Source organism: Hesperophylax consimilis, unplaced genomic scaffold, assembly GCF_061612785.1.
Source record: "Hesperophylax consimilis isolate HC1 unplaced genomic scaffold, BYU_Hcon_1.0 scaffold_35, whole genome shotgun sequence".
NCBI classification, from domain to species: domain Eukaryota; kingdom Metazoa; phylum Arthropoda; class Insecta; order Trichoptera; family Limnephilidae; genus Hesperophylax; species Hesperophylax consimilis.
This window is the reverse complement of record NW_028301265.1, coordinates 1,159,491-1,182,673: the sequence shown is the minus strand read 5'-3', so window position 1 is coordinate 1,182,673 and position 23,183 is coordinate 1,159,491. Positions and strand designations below refer to the sequence as shown.

The window sequence follows — 23,183 nt, the reverse complement described above, 5'->3', positions numbered from 1 at the left end:
TTATCAATCTTAAAGTAAATATTTATAATAAAGTGAATAATAGCAATAAAAGTGGTTATAGAGTGGTAGTAGATCTTTTGGTGGTAATAGATTGGTAAGATAAATAAGTTAGCATCAAGAACGCAACTAAAATGACAAATACATTCAATAACATTAGAAATACACAGAATGTGACTAAAATAGTGCGCAGGTATTTGCAATGATTTTATGATATTAACAAAACAACAATTATTAAATGATATTAACAAAAAAATATAGCTCAGAGCATGGAGCGTACTTAAGTTGTAAAGATGTTGCAAAGAATATGTTGACATAAAATAAATACATACAAAAACATTTGAAATACACAGCGATGTGGCCAAAATAGTGCGTAGGTATTTGCAATGAAATTTTTTTTTTCAGGTATACGCACAGTTGTTATTTGTATGTTATTACCTAATGACAAATTATATGTGATAACAACAGCTAAGGGTGGTAGGTAAATATAGAATACATCACATTGCTTATTCATTATCCTATTGAAAATTATGAAATGAGTCTTAAATGAACAAGTAATGAATTTCATAATTACCAACTTATTATTCTTAATCAGAGCACGGTGAGTACTCAATCTGTAAATATGTAGGTGCGACGGGTGTGTTGCAATAGAAAAAGAAGTTACAATTACCTGCGAACTATTCCAGAATCTGACCATAAAAGGAATATAGATATATTCATTTATTTTTTTCCCAGATTTATATAGATTTACTAGAAGTATGAGGTTGCATGAGATCTTACTGATTGTGATAAAAATAAATGAGTATATAAATATTCTATAACAATATATTACAATATGAGAACATGAAATGATATCTTCATTAACAGCCATAATGACAGAGTGAAATAGAAGTCAGATAGATTGACTTTTTAAACGTTGCAGGTCATTGGCATTATTTATTGTTATGATTTTTGAGCTGTCAATTTTCTTCAGTAAGATACGTCCTGAAGATGTCCATGCATATTTAAAATTGTTTTCTCTGGCGAATCGTTTAGTTTGTCCTAGGAGGAATTTTGCTTTTTGTGTTAAGTGATCCGATATATATATTCGTTGGGCATCTTGCGATACTCCTAGATCGTATGTATTTAATTTATTTGTGCTGGGAGTTGTGGCCTTTGTGTATGTTTTTATTTTGCATAAGAAATTATCTCGATCTAGTGTGTTATTAAAGGTCGCAATGATTGATCTGGGATTTTTTTCAGCAATTTTAGGCCCCATTCTATAGATTTTTTTTATTACCGAGTTCACATTTCCTGAAGAGTCCTCAAAGTTGATAATTTTTGTTATTTTATTGAGAATTTCTAAATAGTTATTAGAGATGGATTCTGGAATGCCTCTTATTTCAATATTACATATTTGAGACATATATTCTAGTCTGTCGATTTTGACGTCTTGTTGTGATATTGTATTAATTAAAATGTTGTTTTGGTTTTTTAATTCGATTAGATCAGCATTATCTTTAACCTGTAATTTTTCCATAGAAGTCACACGCTTTTTTAGATCTTCCTGTTGATCCGCCATGAATTGGAATGACTTTAGTAGATCATTGTTTTGTTTTAATATTTCTTCATATTTGTGATCATAGATGCTTAGTTTATTGTCTACAAAAGAAATCATTGTTGTTTTAAATTTTTCAAGTTCCTTCAAGAATATTTCCAATGTTAACGGCTGATTAGAGCCATCTGTGAATGATGAATCTAGATTTTCACTGGTTATTGTAGGTGTGGTTGTAAGCTTCGCTGTTTGTGCAATTCGTTTTTGATTTTTGGCAACAGGTGTCAGGTCTTGATTGAGTTCATTCATGTTATTATCGATAAGTTTCTGTTTAGTTGATTTTGGAATTTTAATGCACTTCTTACATTTCCATTGTTGCGATTGAGATTGATTTTTTGCACCTCGGCGAGAAGTTTCCACTATATCCGCACACAAAATGTGATATCCATCTTCACATACAGAACATGCTATAAAGTCGGCCGGAACTTCAATGTTTTTTTCGCATGCAGTACATTGAGTATTCATTCTAAATTCGCTGAGCGTGAAATTCACACTAAAAGAGCACTATTGAATAATTGTTTCCTTTAAGGATGGATAACTTTGCTACACTTGAGATCTTCACTCTTTGATATTCAAGAACTATGGCACCGATTTTTGAGTTTATGACACAAGCTCTCGAGGAAAAACAAAAAACTCTTTTTGGTGCAAAAAACACACTTTTTGTGAAAAGAAATACACTGGACAGTGCGCAATCTTCGATTTAGATGAATTGACCACTTTTTAGCTATTTTCTATTGTTGATTTTGTTAATTTTTTGATAATTTGAAGGAGATACAGAAAAACGTCAATACTAGACTTGACAGTGTTGCCATACCAATATCTTATATTACCTTAGAATTATTATTACCTTATTATTTTTTTTTTTAACTTCCGATTTAGTTGTCCGGGTTAAATCTTCCCCAAAGGAAAAACTTAACCCTTCCACTCACTTTTCCACAAATGATCATCTAGTCAATCAACATTATGTAAGTGCATTATATAAGCAAAATAAATACAAAACAATACAAGAACAACACGTCAAATCACCAGAGATCAAATGGGAAAATAATTCACCGTCTCCAGATATTTTCATATCAGAGGGTTCGGCTCGGTAGAACTTCTAACAGGGCCTATAAATCCTACTGATCCCTCAACATAAATATTTAAAAAATCTTTTGTTATCCTACATGTATTCAAAATGACCGACTTTTGCATCTTTATATATAATTTTTTTGATAGATCTAATACGCCTAAATTTTTAATTAGAGAGCTAGGTATAATGCCAGTAGCCGAAATAACGAATGGTAATATTTTTATAGTCTGAGAATGCCAAATTCTTTTTATTTCATTTCCTAAATCTGTGTATTTTCTTATTTTTTCACTAACAGATTTTTTAAGTATTTTTTTATTTAAACTTCCGATTTAGTTGTCCGGGTTAAGTCTTCCCCAAAGGAAAAACTTAACCCTTCCACTCACTTATTCACAAATGATCAGCTAGTCAATCAACACTATGTAAGTGCATTATATAAGTAAAATAAATACAAAACAATACAAGAACAACAACACGTCAAATCACCAGATATGAAATGGGAAAAAAAATTCACCGTCTCCAGATATTTTCATATCAGAGGGTTCGGCTCGGTAGAACTTCTAACAGGGCCTATAAATCCTACTGATCCCTCAACATAAATATTTAAAAAATCTTTTTTTATCCTACATGTATTCAAAATGACCGACTTTTGCATCTTTATATATAAATTTTTTGATAGATCTAATACGCCTAAATTTTCAATTAGAGAGCTAGGTATAATGCCAGTAGCCGAAATAACGAATGGTAATATTTTTATAGTCTGAGAATGCCAAATTCTTTTTATTTCATTTCCTAAATCTAATTATTTTTATTTCATTTCCTAAATCTATTAATTAATAATGACTATTACTATTATTATTACTTATTATTATTATCACCTTAGAATATTAGAATACCTTATAAACATCAGGGTTCTTCTTCGGATCCGTCAGAACATCGAACGTGGTGTACAGATCATTCAGCATCCTGACTATCTTCATGGCACCGCGGGAGTCCGTGTTCTGGGAGCAGAACCGGGCGAACTCTACGACGCCGCTGAACAGCAGAGTGACCACGTCGTAGCGCCGCGCGGCTACGGGCCGTCCGTGGCGTAGCTCTGAAGCTACACTTATTGGTAAGACGGAGTAGAGGAGCCTGCAAACAAATAACATTGGTTGCTGATTAAGGCTTACTAGTAAGCGTTCAAAATGAAGAAGAAGATGGTTTGAAAGGACGATATGTGAAAACGAATGTAATGAAATCGCGCTAAATTAAAAAAAACGAATATAATTAATAGGTGTAAGCGAAAATATTTAATGAAACAGAAGTTCTTCAAAATAGAGCTTAACTATATAGAAAAAGTCTTAGGTAGCATTTAAAGAAACACTGTGATTTTTTTCATAGCTTTAACATCTTGAATAACAGAATCAGTTGTTTAAAAATAAAGTCATTTGAATTTCGATTTTGTTTTCGTGATCCTTGTTGAATGAATGAATAAACATGAACATGAAAACATGAATGAATGTTGGATGCTGAAATTAACCCACTTTCATAGACAATTAGTCTATCTGATGGAGATAGACTAATTGTCTATGAAAATGCAAAGTGAAAACTTTGGTGGCAATCACGCGTACACACACGAATATATATATTTATATATGCATATGCATTTTTCTTAAATTGGATGACATTAAATCAGTCATGTCATGTCATGTCATGTCATGTCATGTCATGTCATGTCATGTCATGTCATGTCATGTCATGTCATGTCATGTCATGTCATGTCATGTCATGTCATGTCATGTCATGTCATGTCATGTCATGTCATGTCATGTCATGTCATGTCATGTCATGTCATGTCATGTCATGTCATGTCATGTCATGTCATGTCATGTCATGTCATGTCATGTCATGTAATGTCATGTCATGTCATGTCAAGTCATGGTATGGCATGGCTTGTCAAGGCATGTCATATTATGTTATGTTATGTAGTGCATTTTGAAATTATGTAACCTGTTCTGTTAGTGGTTGATTCAGATTGATTAGTGAATGTAAGCAGTGCAAAAGTATTACAAACCTGTCAGTTTTCTGCTTCTCCGACTCCAATTCCCTGTAGGTATGCTGTAGCTTGTCGGTCAACACTTCAAGGTTTCTCGTCAGCTTGTAATCCGCCTCGAACTGCTCGGACATCAGCACCAGGTCACGGGTTGCATCGTGCAGGGGTATATCGGAAATGTATAGGCCACGACTGTTGAAAATTAAGGTCAAATTTCGTTGATTGCATCATGCGTTAAAGGGGTAAAAACTAGACAAAAGGCTCTATTGGAAATGTAACTACTGCGGCTGTTGAAGGTGATAATTCAATCTAATAATGTGTTGATTGCATTATAATAAAATGTTTACTTATTTTTTGTATCATTAACGCCTTCTTCTTTTGTATAATATTACTTACAGTATCAGAAATAAACTATAACATGAGATATAAGAATTGCGTAAGTAGTTAAGAGCCCTTATTCGCGTGTAAAACAGCAAAGGATAGAAAAGAGAAGTTGATAATGTAATGTGTAAATAAAGAAGAAAATTGAGATCCTTTGTAAGTAATACAATACTATGTAACTAACTTAAAATAAGGATGAGGTACACAGAGAATGCTTATGGCTGGGAATAATAAGTAAAGTATATTTCAAGTAGGTGTATGTCTAAACGAAAATTGTGTAAGAGGTCATATGACTAGCTGTAGTCCCCGGCGTGGCCCAGGCTTTATACAGATTTTTCCAAAATCACATTAAGACAGCAATTTTTATCTTATTTTGAACGTCAAAATTTCATCCCGAAGTATCAACATTTTGGTTTAAGAAATAAAAAAATGGAATGGGGTGGTTTTTTTTAAATATCGTTTATACATTGATTTTTCTGTTGTTATGATGAACATGTCTGACAAATTTCATCAATCTCGGAATAAAACTATAGATTTCAAAATTAAATCAACACCGCCCGTCATAAATAATCTTCTGTATATTATCTCCCACTTTTTTATAAGCACAATATTAAAATTGTCGCATAGGATTTTAACAAATTCTTTAAAATCATTTGTTCCATAATATTTCTTAACGAGAGACAACAGGGTTACAAAACAATATTAGGGACTCACAAACGAAAATTTGGAACAGAAAAATCAAAAAAGGCTCGGTGGCTTTAAGTAATTGAACCCAAGACGTCAGCCTTTAAGAATATTATTTTTTAATGAAAAACCGCACAAGATGCTCCGAACCGTCTGGAGCCAGTGAGACTATGGCATCGTTAATTGAGGTATGTAGTGAGGATGAAGATAATGGGGAGATGAAGAAGATAGGGAAGAAGAAGGTGGTGGAGTACCTGACTGTTCATATCTGGTCACAAAACACGACTAAAGCCATTTTAAGCCAACTTTCAATTCTAAATGATGGTCTTATACCAGGGCGATACTGAGATTATCTTCCACTCTGGAGCGTGCTGCAAGTATACTGTTTATTATTTTAAATGAATAAATTGTGAAATAACACAAATTAATCAAATAAAATTTACTTGCGCACGCCGGGATTTGAACTCGTGACCTTCGGCCTGCTATTCGAGAGCCTTATCCCTCGACCACAGAGGCAGTCAAATCAAGGCAAGCCTTGCCGGGGCTTCGCTCTACCACTGATCTAATCCGACCCATATTTAACTAATAATCATACTTATTTTTTATTTACTTGGCGCTTATGTTTTTATCTATCTATCTATTATTAGAATCATGCAATCATACATAAATAAAGCTGCCAATAAAAATAAGCGTTAAGAAAATTAAGATGATATTGGTAGTTCTTAGTAGAAGTATGATATAGTTAAATATGACCGAAAGGGAAAGGGTCGGATTAGCTCAGTGGTAGAGTAAAGCCCCGACAAGGCTGAGGTCTTGGGTTCAATTCCTAGATGCCACTGAATTTTTCTGATATTTCGATTTCATATTTTCGTTTGAGAGACGCCAATACTTTCTTCAATGATGAAACATATTTTGTACAAAGTTTAATAAAGTGTTCAAAAAGGAAGAAAATAGAATAACGAATTGTAAAAATAGTAGAGAATCGTCAATAATATTTAGTTTGTGAGTAAATCGACAAATTTTGTAAGCTGTCAATGTTGTTATTCTAAGAAAATGTTTTTTTAGCGTGTGAAGCTTTCAGTAAACAAAATGTGGAGATAATTGTTGAAAACTCCGCTAAATATAATAAAGGTGCGCATTTTAATTGCTTGGGGAAATCAAGTAAAAAATACAAAGCTTGACTAATTGCTGTAATCAATTAGTTAATGTAATGAACTGCGCAGTTATAAAAAATATTCTGTTACACAAACAGTAATTTGAGTCTTCCGTGATACATGCAATAAATGATTACACATTTTATCAAGTTGTTTTTCGTGTGTTTAATGCGCTAGTTCATTTTCTAATCCCATTAAAACACTGGAAATTAATACGTAAAACTTTCAATGGTAATAATTGAAAATAGATTCAAGTCATTCACTTCAAAAGCGATTAAAGTTTCTTGAAAAAGTAAATCATACAGCAAGTCTAATAAGGATGGGTTGTTTTACAAAATGAAAAACAATTCATAAAATTTCAAAGTTAATATTAAAGTTCTATGAAATTCATATGCAAGTTCTGTTGTTATCTAATTGTGAAACCACCGGCCCATGATGAAATAATTACAGAACTTGAAGTTTAACTTTGAAATTTGAAAATTTTTTCAAATTCTCGCTAAATTATTCGATAACCATCAGCGACATTTATAAATATAACATTTGAATTATCCCCGCTAAACGCTGATATTGGTTTGTTTCAGCGTTTGATCAGAGTTAAGGATATCTTCATCAACCGTACCGGGAATAGATTGAATTCTGTAAATCTTTCAAAGCTCTACTTTGAATGACATGATATTGCAAGCCGAAAATAGTTGAAAATAAATATTTTACGAAGCCAGAGCTCACCTAGGGTTTGTTTGGTGCTTCAGATAAATGTTTTATAAGTCACAATTGAGGAATCATTGAAAACTTACCGGGTTAAGTCATCCAAGTTCATCACACTCGGGTAGCACAGAAAAACCATCAGGTCTGTTTCAGGAATGTAGAGCATCTGACCCTGAAATATTTATTTTTATAATCTTTGTTTATCAAATGCTTAATTTACAGCTATATGCCACCGATGTTAACTAAAATAAGACGTGATCATATTCAGATCCTTGAGTAACTCCCTGAATGATAGTCGTTTTAACCGCTCAGGCGTAGAAAAAAAAGAATAAATGATTTTATTTTAAAGATTTGGTGTTACTAACGAAAATGTGGAATTTAAAATGAACAAACATATCAAAAGTTTTAACAATCGCTTGCCAATGGTTTTTTTTATAAACTGAATTTATCATTTTTTAATCTAAAACAACGCTTTTAACTAGACAAACGCATTATGAAGGCTGTTGTCAGTTCATTTTTTTTTAATATAGTCAAAAATTTGGCAAGAATTGATCTGGTAATCTGTTTGGCGGTTTTCTGTTTTATAGAATATTTTCAAATTTTACGGGGGTTTCTATGGTTAACTTCTAAATGCAAAGAGAAAGGTGGTTGCTTTTTATTGTTTTTAAATTTGTGTATATTTTATGTCTAATCACAAAAGAAAAAGAGTTTTAATTAGGAAATGACATTTGGTGATAGATGTTAAACTGTGTGGCCCAAGTGGTTTTAAGATAGTTTATTCAACGATATTTATTTATATATTTAGTAGAAATGTTCTTTAAAATAATTTTAGATAAGAACTATTGTAGATTTACATTAGGTTAGTATATTTACTTTCAAACGAAGAGATGCGAATTCATCTTGAACGTCCTGAACTTTCATCTCTCCAGGTTTGGTCTTCAGAACATATACGGTGTTGATGTGAGCCAAAATATTGGCAAATGTCAAATCTAAATGTGGACGAACCTGTAACAAAAAAACAATAATCATTTAAATCGTCCCATTATATTGGAATGTTACTTGAAATCCTTATTTATTGTCGGAAACGACAGTCAAGTTTTCAGACACCACAAGAGTTTTTATTATCAACAGATACTAATCATCTTCTGCTTTACAGTTATTTTGACATTCCACCTAGAAAGATTTCCCGGTGTAGGCAGTGTGTTATATAAAGGATTTGTAACAAAGTGTGTGGATCCTTCTACATAGTTTATATCTATGGTTCGGTATGTGGAACCTCCAGTATTTGCGAATTAATCTTTGTAGATTGATAAGATTGCCAACCCTGGTTTTTTTCGGGACACGTCGGTTGCCACACCTGCGATCGAATCATAATTTAAGGCATACAAATCAAAGCAAGATTCATTTCTTGTTCAACAGTCCAGAGCAGGGGGCAGTGGTGTATAACTCCGATCGAAAATTGGAACCGAAATATTGTGACGTCACATGATTGCCTAACTATATCCACCAACGAAAAACTCGGGAAGTCTATGATATAAACTTTCAGAGTTTTTCATTGGTGTACAGTATAATAAGTAGGCTCCGAATGAGAATTTTATTGTCTATATATTGGCATATCTATGGTTTTTTTATGACCAATTAGTTTCATACAAAAAGCCCGAAGATATTGATCTGGGCATCCTTTTGGCTGGTGACTGACAGATCCATTCATGTAACTGCATTACCAATGTAGATTCCAATGCGAATACATTGATTACTTAATACTTATTCCTTATTTAAAAGGCTGTAGGCAAAATTATAATTTTAGAATAATAAAAAACAATTACCGGATCCAGCACGTGTGTGATCTTGCACTTCTTGGTGGTGACTCTGGGCAACACACGCGATACGGCGCGTCCGGATTGCACGACGCGTAGTCGCCGGTCGAACATCAAGTGGAATGGAAACACGTGGCAGAAGGTGGCAGGGCTGACCTTTGGTTCTATGGAAAATATATTACAGGATCAAAAATAAAACCGGACCCACAAAATTAGTAATATTTATTTGATACAGAGCACGAGTTTTTGCTGCACGGGCAGTAAAATTTTTATTTTTTGTTTTTGTGTTTAATTTGTAGAACTCTATTTTTTTAAAATCAAATTTAATAATATAATTACTAAGTTTTGCAAGTATTTTTTGGTTTTCGTTATTTTAAAAGTCGTCTAAACGTGGTTAAAACCGCAGTTTGAAAATTGCCTTGAAAGCCGAAACAGCTGTAACAATAACAAAAACCAAAAATACTCGCAGAACTTAATAATTATACTATAAAATTTGATTTTAATTAAAAAAGAAGAAGTTTTAAGCTTTTTAAGGAGTCATTATATCAATGGCATTGGTATTCCAGTGCATCTACAAAAATGAAACATTCTAGGAGAGCAGTTTAAAGTAGTTAACCGGTTATACACAGGAGTCATCGAATTAATATTTCATAGTATTATAGAAATTTCATTAAATAGCACAACTCCTCTTGTCATGGCCATGCTGTGCTAGATCCGTGCTTGCGCAAAGGTGCGTGTGGTATCTTGAACACGTCTTGGTGACGACTATGGTCTGATGTTTTTACGCACATTGGTAAAAGTCATAACATTCTAGGAGGAATGGACTATCGATAAAGTAAAGCACTGTATTAAAAATAAGTATTGCAAGATGTGGATCGTCTGGAAAGGAAGCTAAATGGGATGGTTCTATGTTTACGTTCTTTAACTTGAAAAAGCTCAAGTAATTTCGATTTTTAACGTTGAACTCTCTCGGACTCCACGGGAGAATTCGACCTTGATTTGGAAAATTTTCGTTATTCCTATATTACATTTTTTACCAAACAATAATTATTTCAAGTTTCATTTTATATTTTAAATAATATCATTATTCAATTTATATATAAAAACTGTTCATTAATAAAATAGTTCTGCCGTGTAATTATTACTACGCGTGACAGCTATTTCGCTTCTGAAAGTATTTTCAGACTGTAGTAAAGCCACTTACAGACAATACAATAAGTGGGCAATCAATAAGAGCACAGTTAATAAAAATACTTAATAAATAATAATAATAATTATAACTATAGAACATATTATATCGGGATGTTCTATATTAGCACCGTCCGAGTATACATTTAGGCACAATCAAGTTTTAAAAATAATTCACCAAAATTTGGTAATTAAACATAACTTGATTGACTGCCGTAATGTAGTACCATATTATGAATACGAACCAAATTCATTTTTAGAAAACGAATTTTATAAAATATATTATGATAAAACTATACTAACAGACCGAGCGATTAGTCATAATAGACCCGATATAGTTTTACATGACAAAATTAAAAAAATAACTTATATCATTGATGTCGCTATTCCAAATTCCTGTAATATTAAAAAATCTGTTAGTGAAAAAATAAGAAAACACACAGATTTAGGAAATGAAATAAAAAGAATTTGGCATTCTCAGACTATAAAAATATTACCATTCGTTATTTCGGCTACTGGCATTATACCTAGCTCTCTAATTAAAAATTTAGGCGTATTAGATCTATCAAAAAAATTATATATAAAGATGCAAAAGTCGGTCATTTTGAATACATGTAGGATAACGAAAGATTTTTTAAATATTTTTTTTGAGGGATCAGTAGGATTTAAAGGCCCTGTTAGAAGTTCTACCGAGCCGAACCCTCTGATATGAAAATATCTGGAGTTGGTGAATTATTTTCCCATTTGATCTCTGGTGAGTTGACGTGTTGTTCTTGTATTGTTTTGTATTTATTTTGCTTATATAATGCACTTACATAATGTTGATTGACTAGATCAGAGGTCGGCAAACTTATTTGCCAAAGAGCCAAATATGTACATTACAACGATTTAAAAAAAAATAAGAGCCAATTATAAAAGCACTATAATAATTAGTTAAGTATTTTAATATTAAGTATTACACCATTACGTAATTATGATGTATTACCTATTCAAATATTAAGTTGAGATATAATTATTTTATTTCAAACAAATAAACAGGCAAAATGAGAAATTTCTTACAATCAAACTGATTGATCAGTTTTGTAAGATTTAAGTAACGTAAAATATTGTACAAAGAAAAATTAAAAAAACAGATTAAAAATAATATATATAAAACCATGACAATGACAATCATAATAAGTACTTAATGCGAACCATGCCCTTGCATCTCCTTCGAAAGTTTGAGTAAGTCAGGTTTGTATGTTGTTGTTCTTAATTTTAGGCACGATTCCAGGTTGTCATCAATAAGACGACTTCTCAGTTTACTCTTGATAAAGTTCATGCTTGAAAAGATTGTTCGCATGAATATGTAGAACCGAAAAGGGATAGTACAGAAAAAGCGAGTTTTTTCAGCTGGTCATAAGAGTTGGGAATACTATTCCAAGCGTTGAATATGATCATGTCTTCCTTCTCTAGGTCTTTCAAGGTAGACCACTTGTGTTGTGAACTAAGCTCACATTTTTTCTTCTCCAGTATTTATAAATCAACACAAAGACGTTCAAATTTAGAGCTCCATATTTAGTAGTGTTTGTCAATGAAAGAATTATTTTCTTGGCGATGCTTCAGCAGACTCGGAAAGTGAAACAATGTTTCCCTTGCAAAATCTTCAGCAAAGAGGGATAATTTGTTTTCAAATGAAACGACTTCTTCTAACATCGAAAAAATTGTATTTCCTTTCCCTTGTAGTTTATGATTAAGTTTATTTAGATGAGACGTAACTTCTACCAGGAAATAAAAGTTTTGAATCCACTTATCGTCTGTTAGTTCTGGATAGTCAACACCCTTCTCAAGGAGAAATGCTTTGATTTCTGTAAACAGCAATTCGAAACGCTTTAAAACGTTCCCTCTTGATAACCAACGAACCTTGTTATGAATCAGAAGATCACCGTACTCACTCTCCATTTCAACTAAAAATTCTTTGAATTAGGCTATGATTAAGAGCTTTAGCTAAAATGGAGTTAACAATCGTAATCACCAATTCCATAACTTTACAAATTTCTTTTGGAAATGTCTGCACACAAAGCGCTTCTTGGTGAATGATGCAATGGTAAGCAAGTATCTCGTGATTATTTTTTCTTTCCAAAGAGCAACAAACCCCTTTCTGTGGCCGGTCGTACTTTTGGCCCCGTTTGTTGAAATCGACACAATTTTTTCGAGAGAAATTTGATATTTATCCAGACATCTAATTACAGCGTTTGCGATATCCTATCCACGCGTCTGACCTTTGAGTGGCAATAATCCTAAAAGTTCTTCTTTAGGACCTGTATGAGAAATAAATCTTACAAAAAGCGAAACTTGCGCTGTATCATTTATGTCACAAGACTCGTCAACTACTATTGATAAAGCCTAAACCAATTTTAGATCTTTGATTTGCTGGATGGTTATATTCGAAGACATTTTAAGTGTTCTATCTTTCACTGTTTTGACAGACAACGGAACTCTTTAATTTCTTTTTAAATTTCTGCCTTGTTCTTAAAATCCAGAAATAGTTCTTCGGATGCCTTTACAAAACAACTTGTAATGTATTCGCCGTCTGTGTACGGTTTCCCTCTCTTAGCAATCTCTCGACTAACAACAAAACTTGCCATATTAACATTACTGAAAGATTGCATCCAGTTGTTGAATACAGAAGTTAATGTCTCTCGAGTCTTCTGGAGTTCCTCAACTGCTTTCTTCCTTGCATTACCGACAGAATATTTATTGCTAAATGAAGTGTGTTTATTTTTAAATGTCTCTCCAAATTTCACTTCTTGTTATGCGCCAATTTTTCCTTACAAATAAGACATGTCGGAAGGCCATCTAAGTTTTTAATAAACGCAAAAGTCTCGGTCCACTCAACTCTAAATTCACGGTTTTCATCTTCCGTTTTTCTTTGCTTCTTTTTGGTAGCCATGTGAAATAGGGGACCTACAAAAAAATCCCAAAAATATTTTTTCCGTCACCAATACTAAATAACTATCATATTATAATATAATTTTTTTCCGACACCAACACTAAATAAATAACATTATAATTAAATAATTTTCATATACATATATCAAATAAATATTAAATTAATGATGTAAATACCTGTAGAATGTGCAGCTGGATGGAAAAAAAACCCTTGTAATACGTGCGCGACAAACGCGACTGGCGAGGTGACTGCCATGTGACTGCTATCCAACGCCAACCAGACTTATTGAAACGCGAGAAGAGTCTCCCTCGCACCGCGCACCCCACAGGCGTCACCCGCCGATACCATCGGCGCGTCTTGCGCGCCTTTCCGTGAACTTTTGCGCGGGAGCCGCACTTAAGAGGCTAAAGAGCCGCATGCGGCTCCGGAGCCGCACTTTGCCGACCTCTGGACTAGATGATCATTTGTGAAAAAGTGAGTGGGAGGGTTAAGTTTTTCCTTTGGGGAAGATTTAACCCGGACAACTAAATCGGAAGTTAAAAAATGTAAGGTCTGTAAGATTCATTAGAAAGCAAAGCAGATATAAGGCGTAATAATGCGAGTAATTTCAATGTAATAAGAAATTTTAAAAAGTAATTAGTTTTTTATTGAAAAATGATAATGATATAATGATATTTATTTATTCATGCCCATAATTGAATAATGATATTTATTTATTCATGCCTTGAAGGCTTTTACATGTACGCATTATTATAGGTACTCGTATGTTGTTCAGGAGTACAATAAGAGTTGTTTAGTACACAACATAATAAACTGAGTACGAACTATATAAGCAGGTACAATACAATTTACAATAGAAAATCGTACAAAAGAGTTCAATAACTGTATAATTGAACAACAACCTTCACGGGAACCGCACAATTTGTTAATATGTTGTCTGTAGAGTGGGAAGTTTAGCTGTTGCGGAACCTAGTCAGTGATGCCATTCCTACCGAAATTTCGGTAGATCTACCGATTTCGGAAAAAATCTATCGATCGACCGACGTTATTAGAGAATCAACCGAAATTTGTGAAAATCAACCTAAATTTGTGAAAATCAACCTAAATTTGTGAAAATCAACTGAAATTTGTGAAAATCAACCGATTTTTATCTAAAACTACCGGTGCAACTGCACACACAGCTAATTCAATGGCTGTCTAACGGGTTCCGTTTCCAGGCAGCCTTATCCCCAGATATGGCAATATTAACTGGCCTCCTCGCTCACCTGCTCTAAGCTTATGTGACTTTTTTTGTGGGGATATTTCAACTCCCGAGTATATGTCGACAGGTCAGACTGCCTTGAAGATCTCAACGTGAAAATCCAGGAAGAAATCGTTCGGATTCCACGTCAGATGTTAATTGACGCTTCTCAAAGTTTTCGTGACTGGCTACAATTATGAATAAATGTAAATGACCAACATCTGAGTTTAAAGACTTCCTAACATACACTATGTTTTGTCACAAATAAAAATATTTATAAATATAATAAATCTTCTTTGAAAACCACTCGATTTCCTTGGCAGACCCTCTATATTATAGTAAGAGCACGAAATTAGTATTTAAGTTACTACGAGAGTACTTACAGAGAAATGCGTAGTAACTGTCTATATTTATAAAAAATAAACATAAGTAGTTTGTTGTGAAGTATGTTTGTATTTAGAAAATATTTATAACGTCAGATTGGGTGTTTTAATGATCGTAACTAATTTAATATAGCGATGCAATATGAAGAATGAGTATTAAATATATAAAGATTTATTGAAAGTTGTACAAAATAGTTTGATAGGTCAATTATATTAATATAATAACGTAGTAAAAGTATGTTTGTTTACCATTTTTATAAAAATGAACATGAACAGCTGTTGTAAAGCACATTTATAATTAACAAACCGTTATTACGTCCAATTGGGTATTTTACAGAACATTGATAATTTAATATAAAGATGCACAAGAAATTATATTACATATTTGTCACAAATATTTTAATAGACCGATAATAGAAGCATGTGAATCTTTTGAATACAGGAAATAAAACTTTAAATTTAATTGAAATTCAACAAATTAAACTTGATTGCAATAAATAAATATAATTATTATTGGGTCCACAAACAAGAGGAAATGCATTTAATATTGCGGTTGAAAATGAAAGCCAGGTAATGGTCTCAAGTTGTACAATATGGTCTCAAGTTGTACAATGTGGTCTCAAGTTGTACAATATGTTATCAAAAGCTGTTCATTTAAAGTTTCAAGTACAAGTTCGTTCTGCGGCTCAAAGTAATTTAGCGGCAAAAGTTATATAATGTTCAACGTAGGAGTAAAATCGAAACAGCAACCCATATTGTATAACTCTTTTAACTTATATTACATATCGTGGGTACACTAGTAATGTCTTTTAAATTACGATTAATCTTTCATTGATTGAGATTCCTTGTAAACCGCCTACCTACGATCGGCTAGGTTCGGGCAGTCATCGGAACTGTTCGGATGCGACCAGTGCTATCTGTCGTAAAATGCTTCAACTAATTTAACGGACATATTACACTCTATAATCGCATGTTTTGAGAAAACAAGCATTAAAGTTTTGTACCGACTTACTCTCCACACAGCATCCCCAAAGATGACATGGGCCCTGAGAGAAATTATTTTCTTGGGGCCTCCTTTGTGGAGTTCATGTTAATTTGTTTTTACCTTTTTGTACCTATGGTTAAATAATAAACAGCACTTGCAAATATGAATATTCAGTTTCCTTAAATGTAAAATAAACAACGCATGGTTGTCAGTGTTGCCACTACAATTAACAAACGATAAACACGTTCACGCCCACGCAAAGACAAATCTATTTAATGTTGCCTCTCCTTCACCATTCACCCCACGCACTCCCCTCAATGCCTTGAGTTTCAGGGGAGTAGTGTCAAACCTACAAAGAGGGTAATTTATTGATGTACTCGTAAATATGAAAAAATCGCACAGGAGTTGGCTAACGAAATTGTACTAAATATTATTTTTTAATTTATAACGCCGGAAATACTTTTGCCAATGTCTTAACAATAAAAAAGCAATCATAACGTGGAAAGTGTCTTTGTTCAAGCAATAAAAACTATCGAAATTTGCTCTACTTTATTAATATATTTTTTTAGGTAAATGCAACTATTTTCAACTCTTTTAATAATTTACCCTATGAGTTATGGAGTTTTGAAAAGTCCATTATTCAAGTTTCCTTAGATCGGCCGGCTGACTTTTGAACTCTTTCTTTGTGTAATAAGTGGTAGATGCTCTCAGTTCATGGTTAAAAACAACCATTCAAAATCAATATCATTGTTGTTTGAACTGGTTTTAGTCGAGTTTGGTAGCCACATCACAGCCTGGTTCTTCCCAGACTTCCTCTACCGCACCTGTCAATTGTCAATGTGATTTTGGCTATTGACTCAATCCAATTCAATATTCTGTTATTATTTAAAAAAAACTACAAAATGATATTTAAATAACATATTATAAAGCATACATATAATTTATATAATGCAGAAGTATAAGTAAATAAACATACTTTAAATGCCGTTCATAAGCAGTCTAACTGATTCTAAATATGTCGATATACGAATCGATTCTGATCAACAGCAAGATTACTCTCTCTACCGGCATGACCGTTTGTCAAGTTAGTCATGCAAGATGGTAGATAGAATAATCTATGTTGTCGGTGATAAAGATAACCATCGGTTACATAGAAACGAATGCTCTCCATGATAGCTGAGTTTTCAAACCACCCACGAATCAGTTTGAAGAAATGTGTGGCAATGTGAACACTTCTTCTGACTCGTAAATAGTTTATTCTGAGCATACGCAAGAGAAACTCAGAAGGATAAAGCCAGAATCCCTCAGGTAGAGAATTCTCTAAAATTGTGCATTGAAGTACCATAGATGGAATTTAAATCGACCCGTCAATATTTTCACTCTAGTTTCTTTGCGGACGTCTGCGGAAACAGCTATAATGATTTGAAATTATTAAATCTGGAAAATCGCGATTTACTGCAATTATAAGCAAAAAAAAATCTCGTTCTGTGATAAAAAACGAATTTTAAAGGGTTCGAAAAAAGATAGAAGGTAAAGCAATTGAAGGAAATATTGTCGATCAGTCCGCAGTGTCTATCCAAATATTTATCATTCTCCAATATCAATGGGAAGTCGCAAAAGTCAATCGCTTCAATTTAATCGCTTCGAACTAGGAAATATTTAATGAAAAAAAACATACACTTAGTAAGACACCATTTTATTTTTGAATCAATAACGATAGCCAACCGGGTTTCGCTCGTCCCAAGCTTCATCAGGGCAAAATATCAACTAAAGCTAATTAGATACAGGCACATACATATATATTCCGCCGCTGAAACTGTTCTTTCCTTCCCCGCCCTCCCTCCTCCTCGTCCTTAATAATTTGTCTCCACCTTTTCTATTTGCATCTCTTTCTATCTGTTTTGTATCTCTTTCACTCATTGTTTTCATTTACCTATATATATATACTTTCACTCATTGTTTTCATTTACCTATATATGCTGCAAAATAAAATAGTAATGTTGTGATTTAAACGGCCTGGAGACGATCAATATCAATTTTCAATAATCAGATCAATTTACGAGTACGTCAATAAATTCGATTCGCAGTTAAATATTTCCTATTTTCGAAGGAAGCAAATACTTTGGGGTGTGACATATTGAATGAAAAAAACATACACTTAGTAAGACACCACTTTATTTTTGAATCAATAACGATAGCCAACCGGGTTTTGCTTGTCCCAAGCTTCATCAGGGAAAAATATCAACTAAAGCTAATTAGATACAGATACTCTCATAACCTGTATCTAATTAGCTTTAGTTGATATTTTTCCCTGATGAAGCTTGGGACAAGCAAAACCCGGTTGGCTATCGTTATTGATTCAAAAATAAAGTGGTGTCTTACTAAGTGTATGTTTTTTTCATTCAATATGTCACACCCCAAAGTATTTGCTTCCTTCGAAAATAGGAAATATTTAACTGCGAATCGAATTTATTGACGTACTCGTAAATTGATCTGATTATTGAAAATTGATATTGATCGTCTCCAGGCCGTTTAAATCACAACATTACTATTTTATTTTGCAGCATTTTTCAACTTCTACTTTCAAAGAACGCATTTCCATCTCTGCTTAGAAAGAGCAGACATTCAAAATCTCACAATGTAAGCCGTGTTTGCTTCTGTAAATGTAGGGAGGAGGCTGGAAGGTAATTGTCGGCAAACATTTCAAGTCAAAGTGGGCTAATGGAAAGTGCTTGTGATATCCCGGGCCATGGCTTTCCGTATGGAACAACACTCGACAGGCGCAAAGTGTGATGCGGAAACAAACATGTGAATGGGCGACAAAGTCGGATTGTTTTGGCGTTAAGAGTGATTGCAATTATACTCGCACAGCCAGTGCTTTGTATTCATTTACCTATACGTAAGTTAGTACATAACATAACGATTAAATAAATAAATAATGAATCAATTTAATGAGTATATTTATTTTTCTTAATTAAAGTAATTCATAAAATTATTTTTCAATAATTTTGATTATTTTTTTAATGTTTCTCTTCTATAGAAGCTGGCGTTTGTGTCTAGAAGGGTAGTTAGCATCAAGATGAAGAATATTTAGTGTTTGTAGTTATGATTTAAGGAAATATAAATATTTAAATAAATATGAGTAAAAAATCAAATGTAAATTTATAATTAATTAACAAGATAGTTTCACCATTTAGGTGTTTTTACATTGAACTTCTCTTTAATCGCTTTTAGTAGGTGTTTATCGTTTTGGATTGTTCTGATATTTTGGGGTAGCTGTTGAAGTATGTTTTCCCTAGATATATGTAATGATGTTGAGCAAAAGAGCATAACAATATTGTAAACGGCACGAAATTAATAAATTTAGAAAAGTTTGATATTTTATATTTAATAGGTTTATTAAAACAACTTAACCAATTATGCTCTAAAAGACGATTCTCATATTTTGAATTGTCAATGTAATATTAGAATTTTTTTTTGATACATCTTTTAAAATTTCTTTTGTGTTCGGGAGAGAATGAATGAAAAAAGGGGAGATTAACCCACTTCCTGACATCCGATCGAGCTGAAACTCGACAGATAAACTGGTGGTTGATGACAATTCTATCAACTTTTGGTGGCAATCCTGAATACTCCTCATCCAATGAAACCGTGCACACCTACTAAATCACCAAACATAGCAAACCACTTGGGGTGGCCTATGGTAGAGATGTTGATTATCCAACAAATGGTACCCAAACCCACCTTCCAAATTGTAGGTTGATGTTCCTAAACGTTTTTTTTAAATATTTCTACTGCGGATTCATGTTTTCAGAATGCGTCTGAATCTAGTTGGTCTTTTGTTTCAAATATTACTTGGTAACATGTTTTGAAAAAATCTCCCAAGTAGAAATAAATGCCGCCAACGGGAATTAAACCCGTGCCTTCTGATGTCCGGTCAGGTGCTCTGAAATCACTGAGCTATGTCGGCTTATTTCCAACCCACCAAATAATTCAATATAAACTAGTACCTCGTTGGCGGCATTTATGTTTACTCGGGAGATATTTTCAATTTGTATTGATATTTCAGACGACTAATTATTGTTTATAATTATTTGTTATTTTTATGCTATGCATAAAACCTTGTCTTATAAACATTTGTTTATGATAAAAAAAAAAAACAATTTTTATTTCGTGTTTGATTCTTATAGTTGAAGTACTCCTAGATAACGGAAACATCTGGATAGGTAATTTTATTTATTCATTCTCGGGAAATCGACAGTTTACATTTAATCAGTTTGTACATAAGTATTTTATATTAAAATAAAACCAATTATGGATTTCCTCCTTGTGACTTTAACTGAGACAGCATTATATGGAATAAGTTATTTAAATTTGTGAGAAAGGAATAGTAATTATATGAATATGAATGCATCAAAGAGCAGATTAAAAGTACAGTGCAAATATTTACACTGCGGTATGCCTACGCTTACCCGGTCATATGGGTCAAGTACACGCAATCGATATGCATGTGAACTTTGAATACAACTTTTTGACTAATGAACCGTATGATGTTTTTGTGTTTGTTTTATATACCCTAATAATAAATATTATACAAAAACAAAAAAGGAGTAAATATGTAAAACTTTTTAATACAAAAAATCCTGATGTAAAAAAACTGCTTACGGTAACCCCACGTGTCTCTAATAGTATATTTCGAAGAATCACTAGGCCATGATGTTAATAATATTGAAATCTGATCAATCAATATTTGTGAAGATACAGAAATTCTAGACAGTATGATGAAAATTTCACATCAGTGAACGGATAGCTTTATTATATATAGCACGAATTTATAAAATCATGTGTTTTTGGTTTGAAAATTTGGTCGCCTAGAAATGTTTCAGATGCTTTAATTAAATACTGCGAATAGAATACATCTTGACCTTGAAATAATCGAGTATTTTTATAAACCCAGAAAAAAATAATGTATAGGCCTATGAAAACTGCTTTAAAGTTCAAAATCTCCTACTTACGAACCCATTTTCGGTTATTATTTTATTGTGTAATGTGGTAAATTAAGTTATTTATAAAATCATCGGAAAAAAATTAAATATTTATCCCTGAACATCCACAAAATAAAATAAAGAGCATTTTTTGGCCATGTTTTTTTCTTGCATGAATCAAAACGGTGTTAAGCGGGAATTTAAACCTTATTGTCATCTACGTAAGGGTTGTTGTTGATAGCGGCTCAATTTAAAATATAACATGACGTACTGCATCGCCTTAACAGATAATTTAACAATTAAGATGTTCAGTAGGTTATTTCTAACTAGTTTTTCTTTAATATTTCAAAGTGCCTTAAAGTGCCGTAAAAAAGAAATAAAGGTTTTAGAAAAACGTTCAAGATTGCTTGAGGGGTAGACAAATGTATAGCGGAAATTACGTAATACGTGTAATTCGGGGATACCAAAAAGAGATTGTAAAGAAAGAGAAGAATTATTATTTAAATGAGATGTACAGCTTTCTGTAAACACGCAGTAGTATTATTTATCATTCAACACAACCACGAATGAGAAATATTGTCATTAGAAAAAGGTCACCTTAAGGCGAAATAAGACTCTAATAACGGGGGTTTCCTCGACGCTCACGTTTTAATTATTTCTGATGAACGTATTACTAAAATATCAAATGTTTCTAGAAGGATCTCTACGGATGTAAGTCATTTATATTAAAAATTATTTAAAACAGGATTTTAAAATTAAAATATTTTATCTAAAACCGTTGTAAATTTTATAAAACGTTTCTCAACTTTAAAATTAGCGGTAAATATCCAATTTAATTTTTCTAGATGATGAATTAGTAACATTCTGGGAGATCCCTCAACAAACATTTTAGATTCTAGTAATACGTTTATTAGAAATAATTAAAATAAACCCCACGGAAATATAGATTTTCTGGGCCTGCTAGGGTAAAGTCGACCGTAGGACCGTCCATTATGCTGGGACGCGCGCCGAATATTGTTTTTGCCGTTACGATTCCCACTTTACTTTAGAGATTTGATAGGGCAAACTAAACAGCAATACACAAGGGACGCGCGTCGCATATTTTTGTGCACGGCTGCTTCACTTACGTCGTTAAGATTCTAGATTTGTTTTAGGGTATTGTCTCGTCTTAAGGTATTTTCAGGCGTTAACAAAACACAACGTAAATGAAATGTCTGGTCGGTAAATTACCCAGATGCGGGACGTAATAATCAAATGGAATTTACATATTATTACGGAATGTAATATGGGACAAAGTATGCCATTATTTTGAGAGGTTATGACGATTTTCATTACTAGACCTTCATTATTAACAAATTCAACTAATTCGGTCTTATTGTTTAAGACAAAATTAATTGAATTCAATCTTCCTGTCTGCAAATGAGTTATATAGGTTTTCAAACTCTCATGCGAAAAATGTGAATCAGAATAAAGATTCAGTCACATCTAGGATTTGAACCCAGGTACCTTAGGCATACACGGAGAAAAATGAGTATTGCTAATTTATTAAAAACCTAATTATTGGTAATCAGGTTAAGCCGTTTCCTGATAAACTTTCAGTAAATTCTTAAAATGTCGGAACACGTGTTCATAAACTTGCATTTGCTTTGATAATATACTCTGACGAAATGCGGAAATATTATGATTTTAAGTTTACCAACAGTTTATTAGGAAACCTATCAATTCATTCGTCAAGGGCATGCAATCCTGCTTTTAACCGGATTAATAATTTTAAGTGTTTCTTAAAAAATATTCATAATTAAAAATTAGTAATTTTTTATAAAGTGTCTTTAATTTATTCGATTTTAGATGAAGTGTTTAGAATTGTAATTGGTCTATGATTACACTGGTCAACACATTTTTTGTCCCTTTAACGAAAGTAGCCAAATCTGACAGGAAATTTCACGCTGATTTCAGATATGTGATTAGTTTTTTTCTATCATGTCAGGTTTTTATGGGTTTTAAGTTTTACTAAAATGTGTATCAATTTATATT

General features: G+C 32.7%; 1 protein-coding gene across 1 annotated transcript in view; it reads right to left on the bottom strand.

Annotated features, from left to right (window-relative positions):
• Window positions 1–23,183, bottom strand: part of LOC149409137 (guanylate cyclase soluble subunit beta-1-like) — a 160,296-nt gene that overhangs the window by 21,397 nt on the left and 115,716 nt on the right. The window contains exons 9-13 of the mRNA XM_089650115.1: window positions 9,446–9,600; window positions 8,493–8,624; window positions 7,709–7,791; window positions 4,717–4,887; window positions 3,557–3,794 (exon numbers count right to left, since the gene is read on the bottom strand). Of these exons, the coding sequence (XP_089506241.1) occupies window positions 3,557–3,794; window positions 4,717–4,887; window positions 7,709–7,791; window positions 8,493–8,624; window positions 9,446–9,600 (779 nt within the window). The remainder of the gene's footprint in view (window positions 1–3,556; window positions 3,795–4,716; window positions 4,888–7,708; window positions 7,792–8,492; window positions 8,625–9,445; window positions 9,601–23,183) is intronic.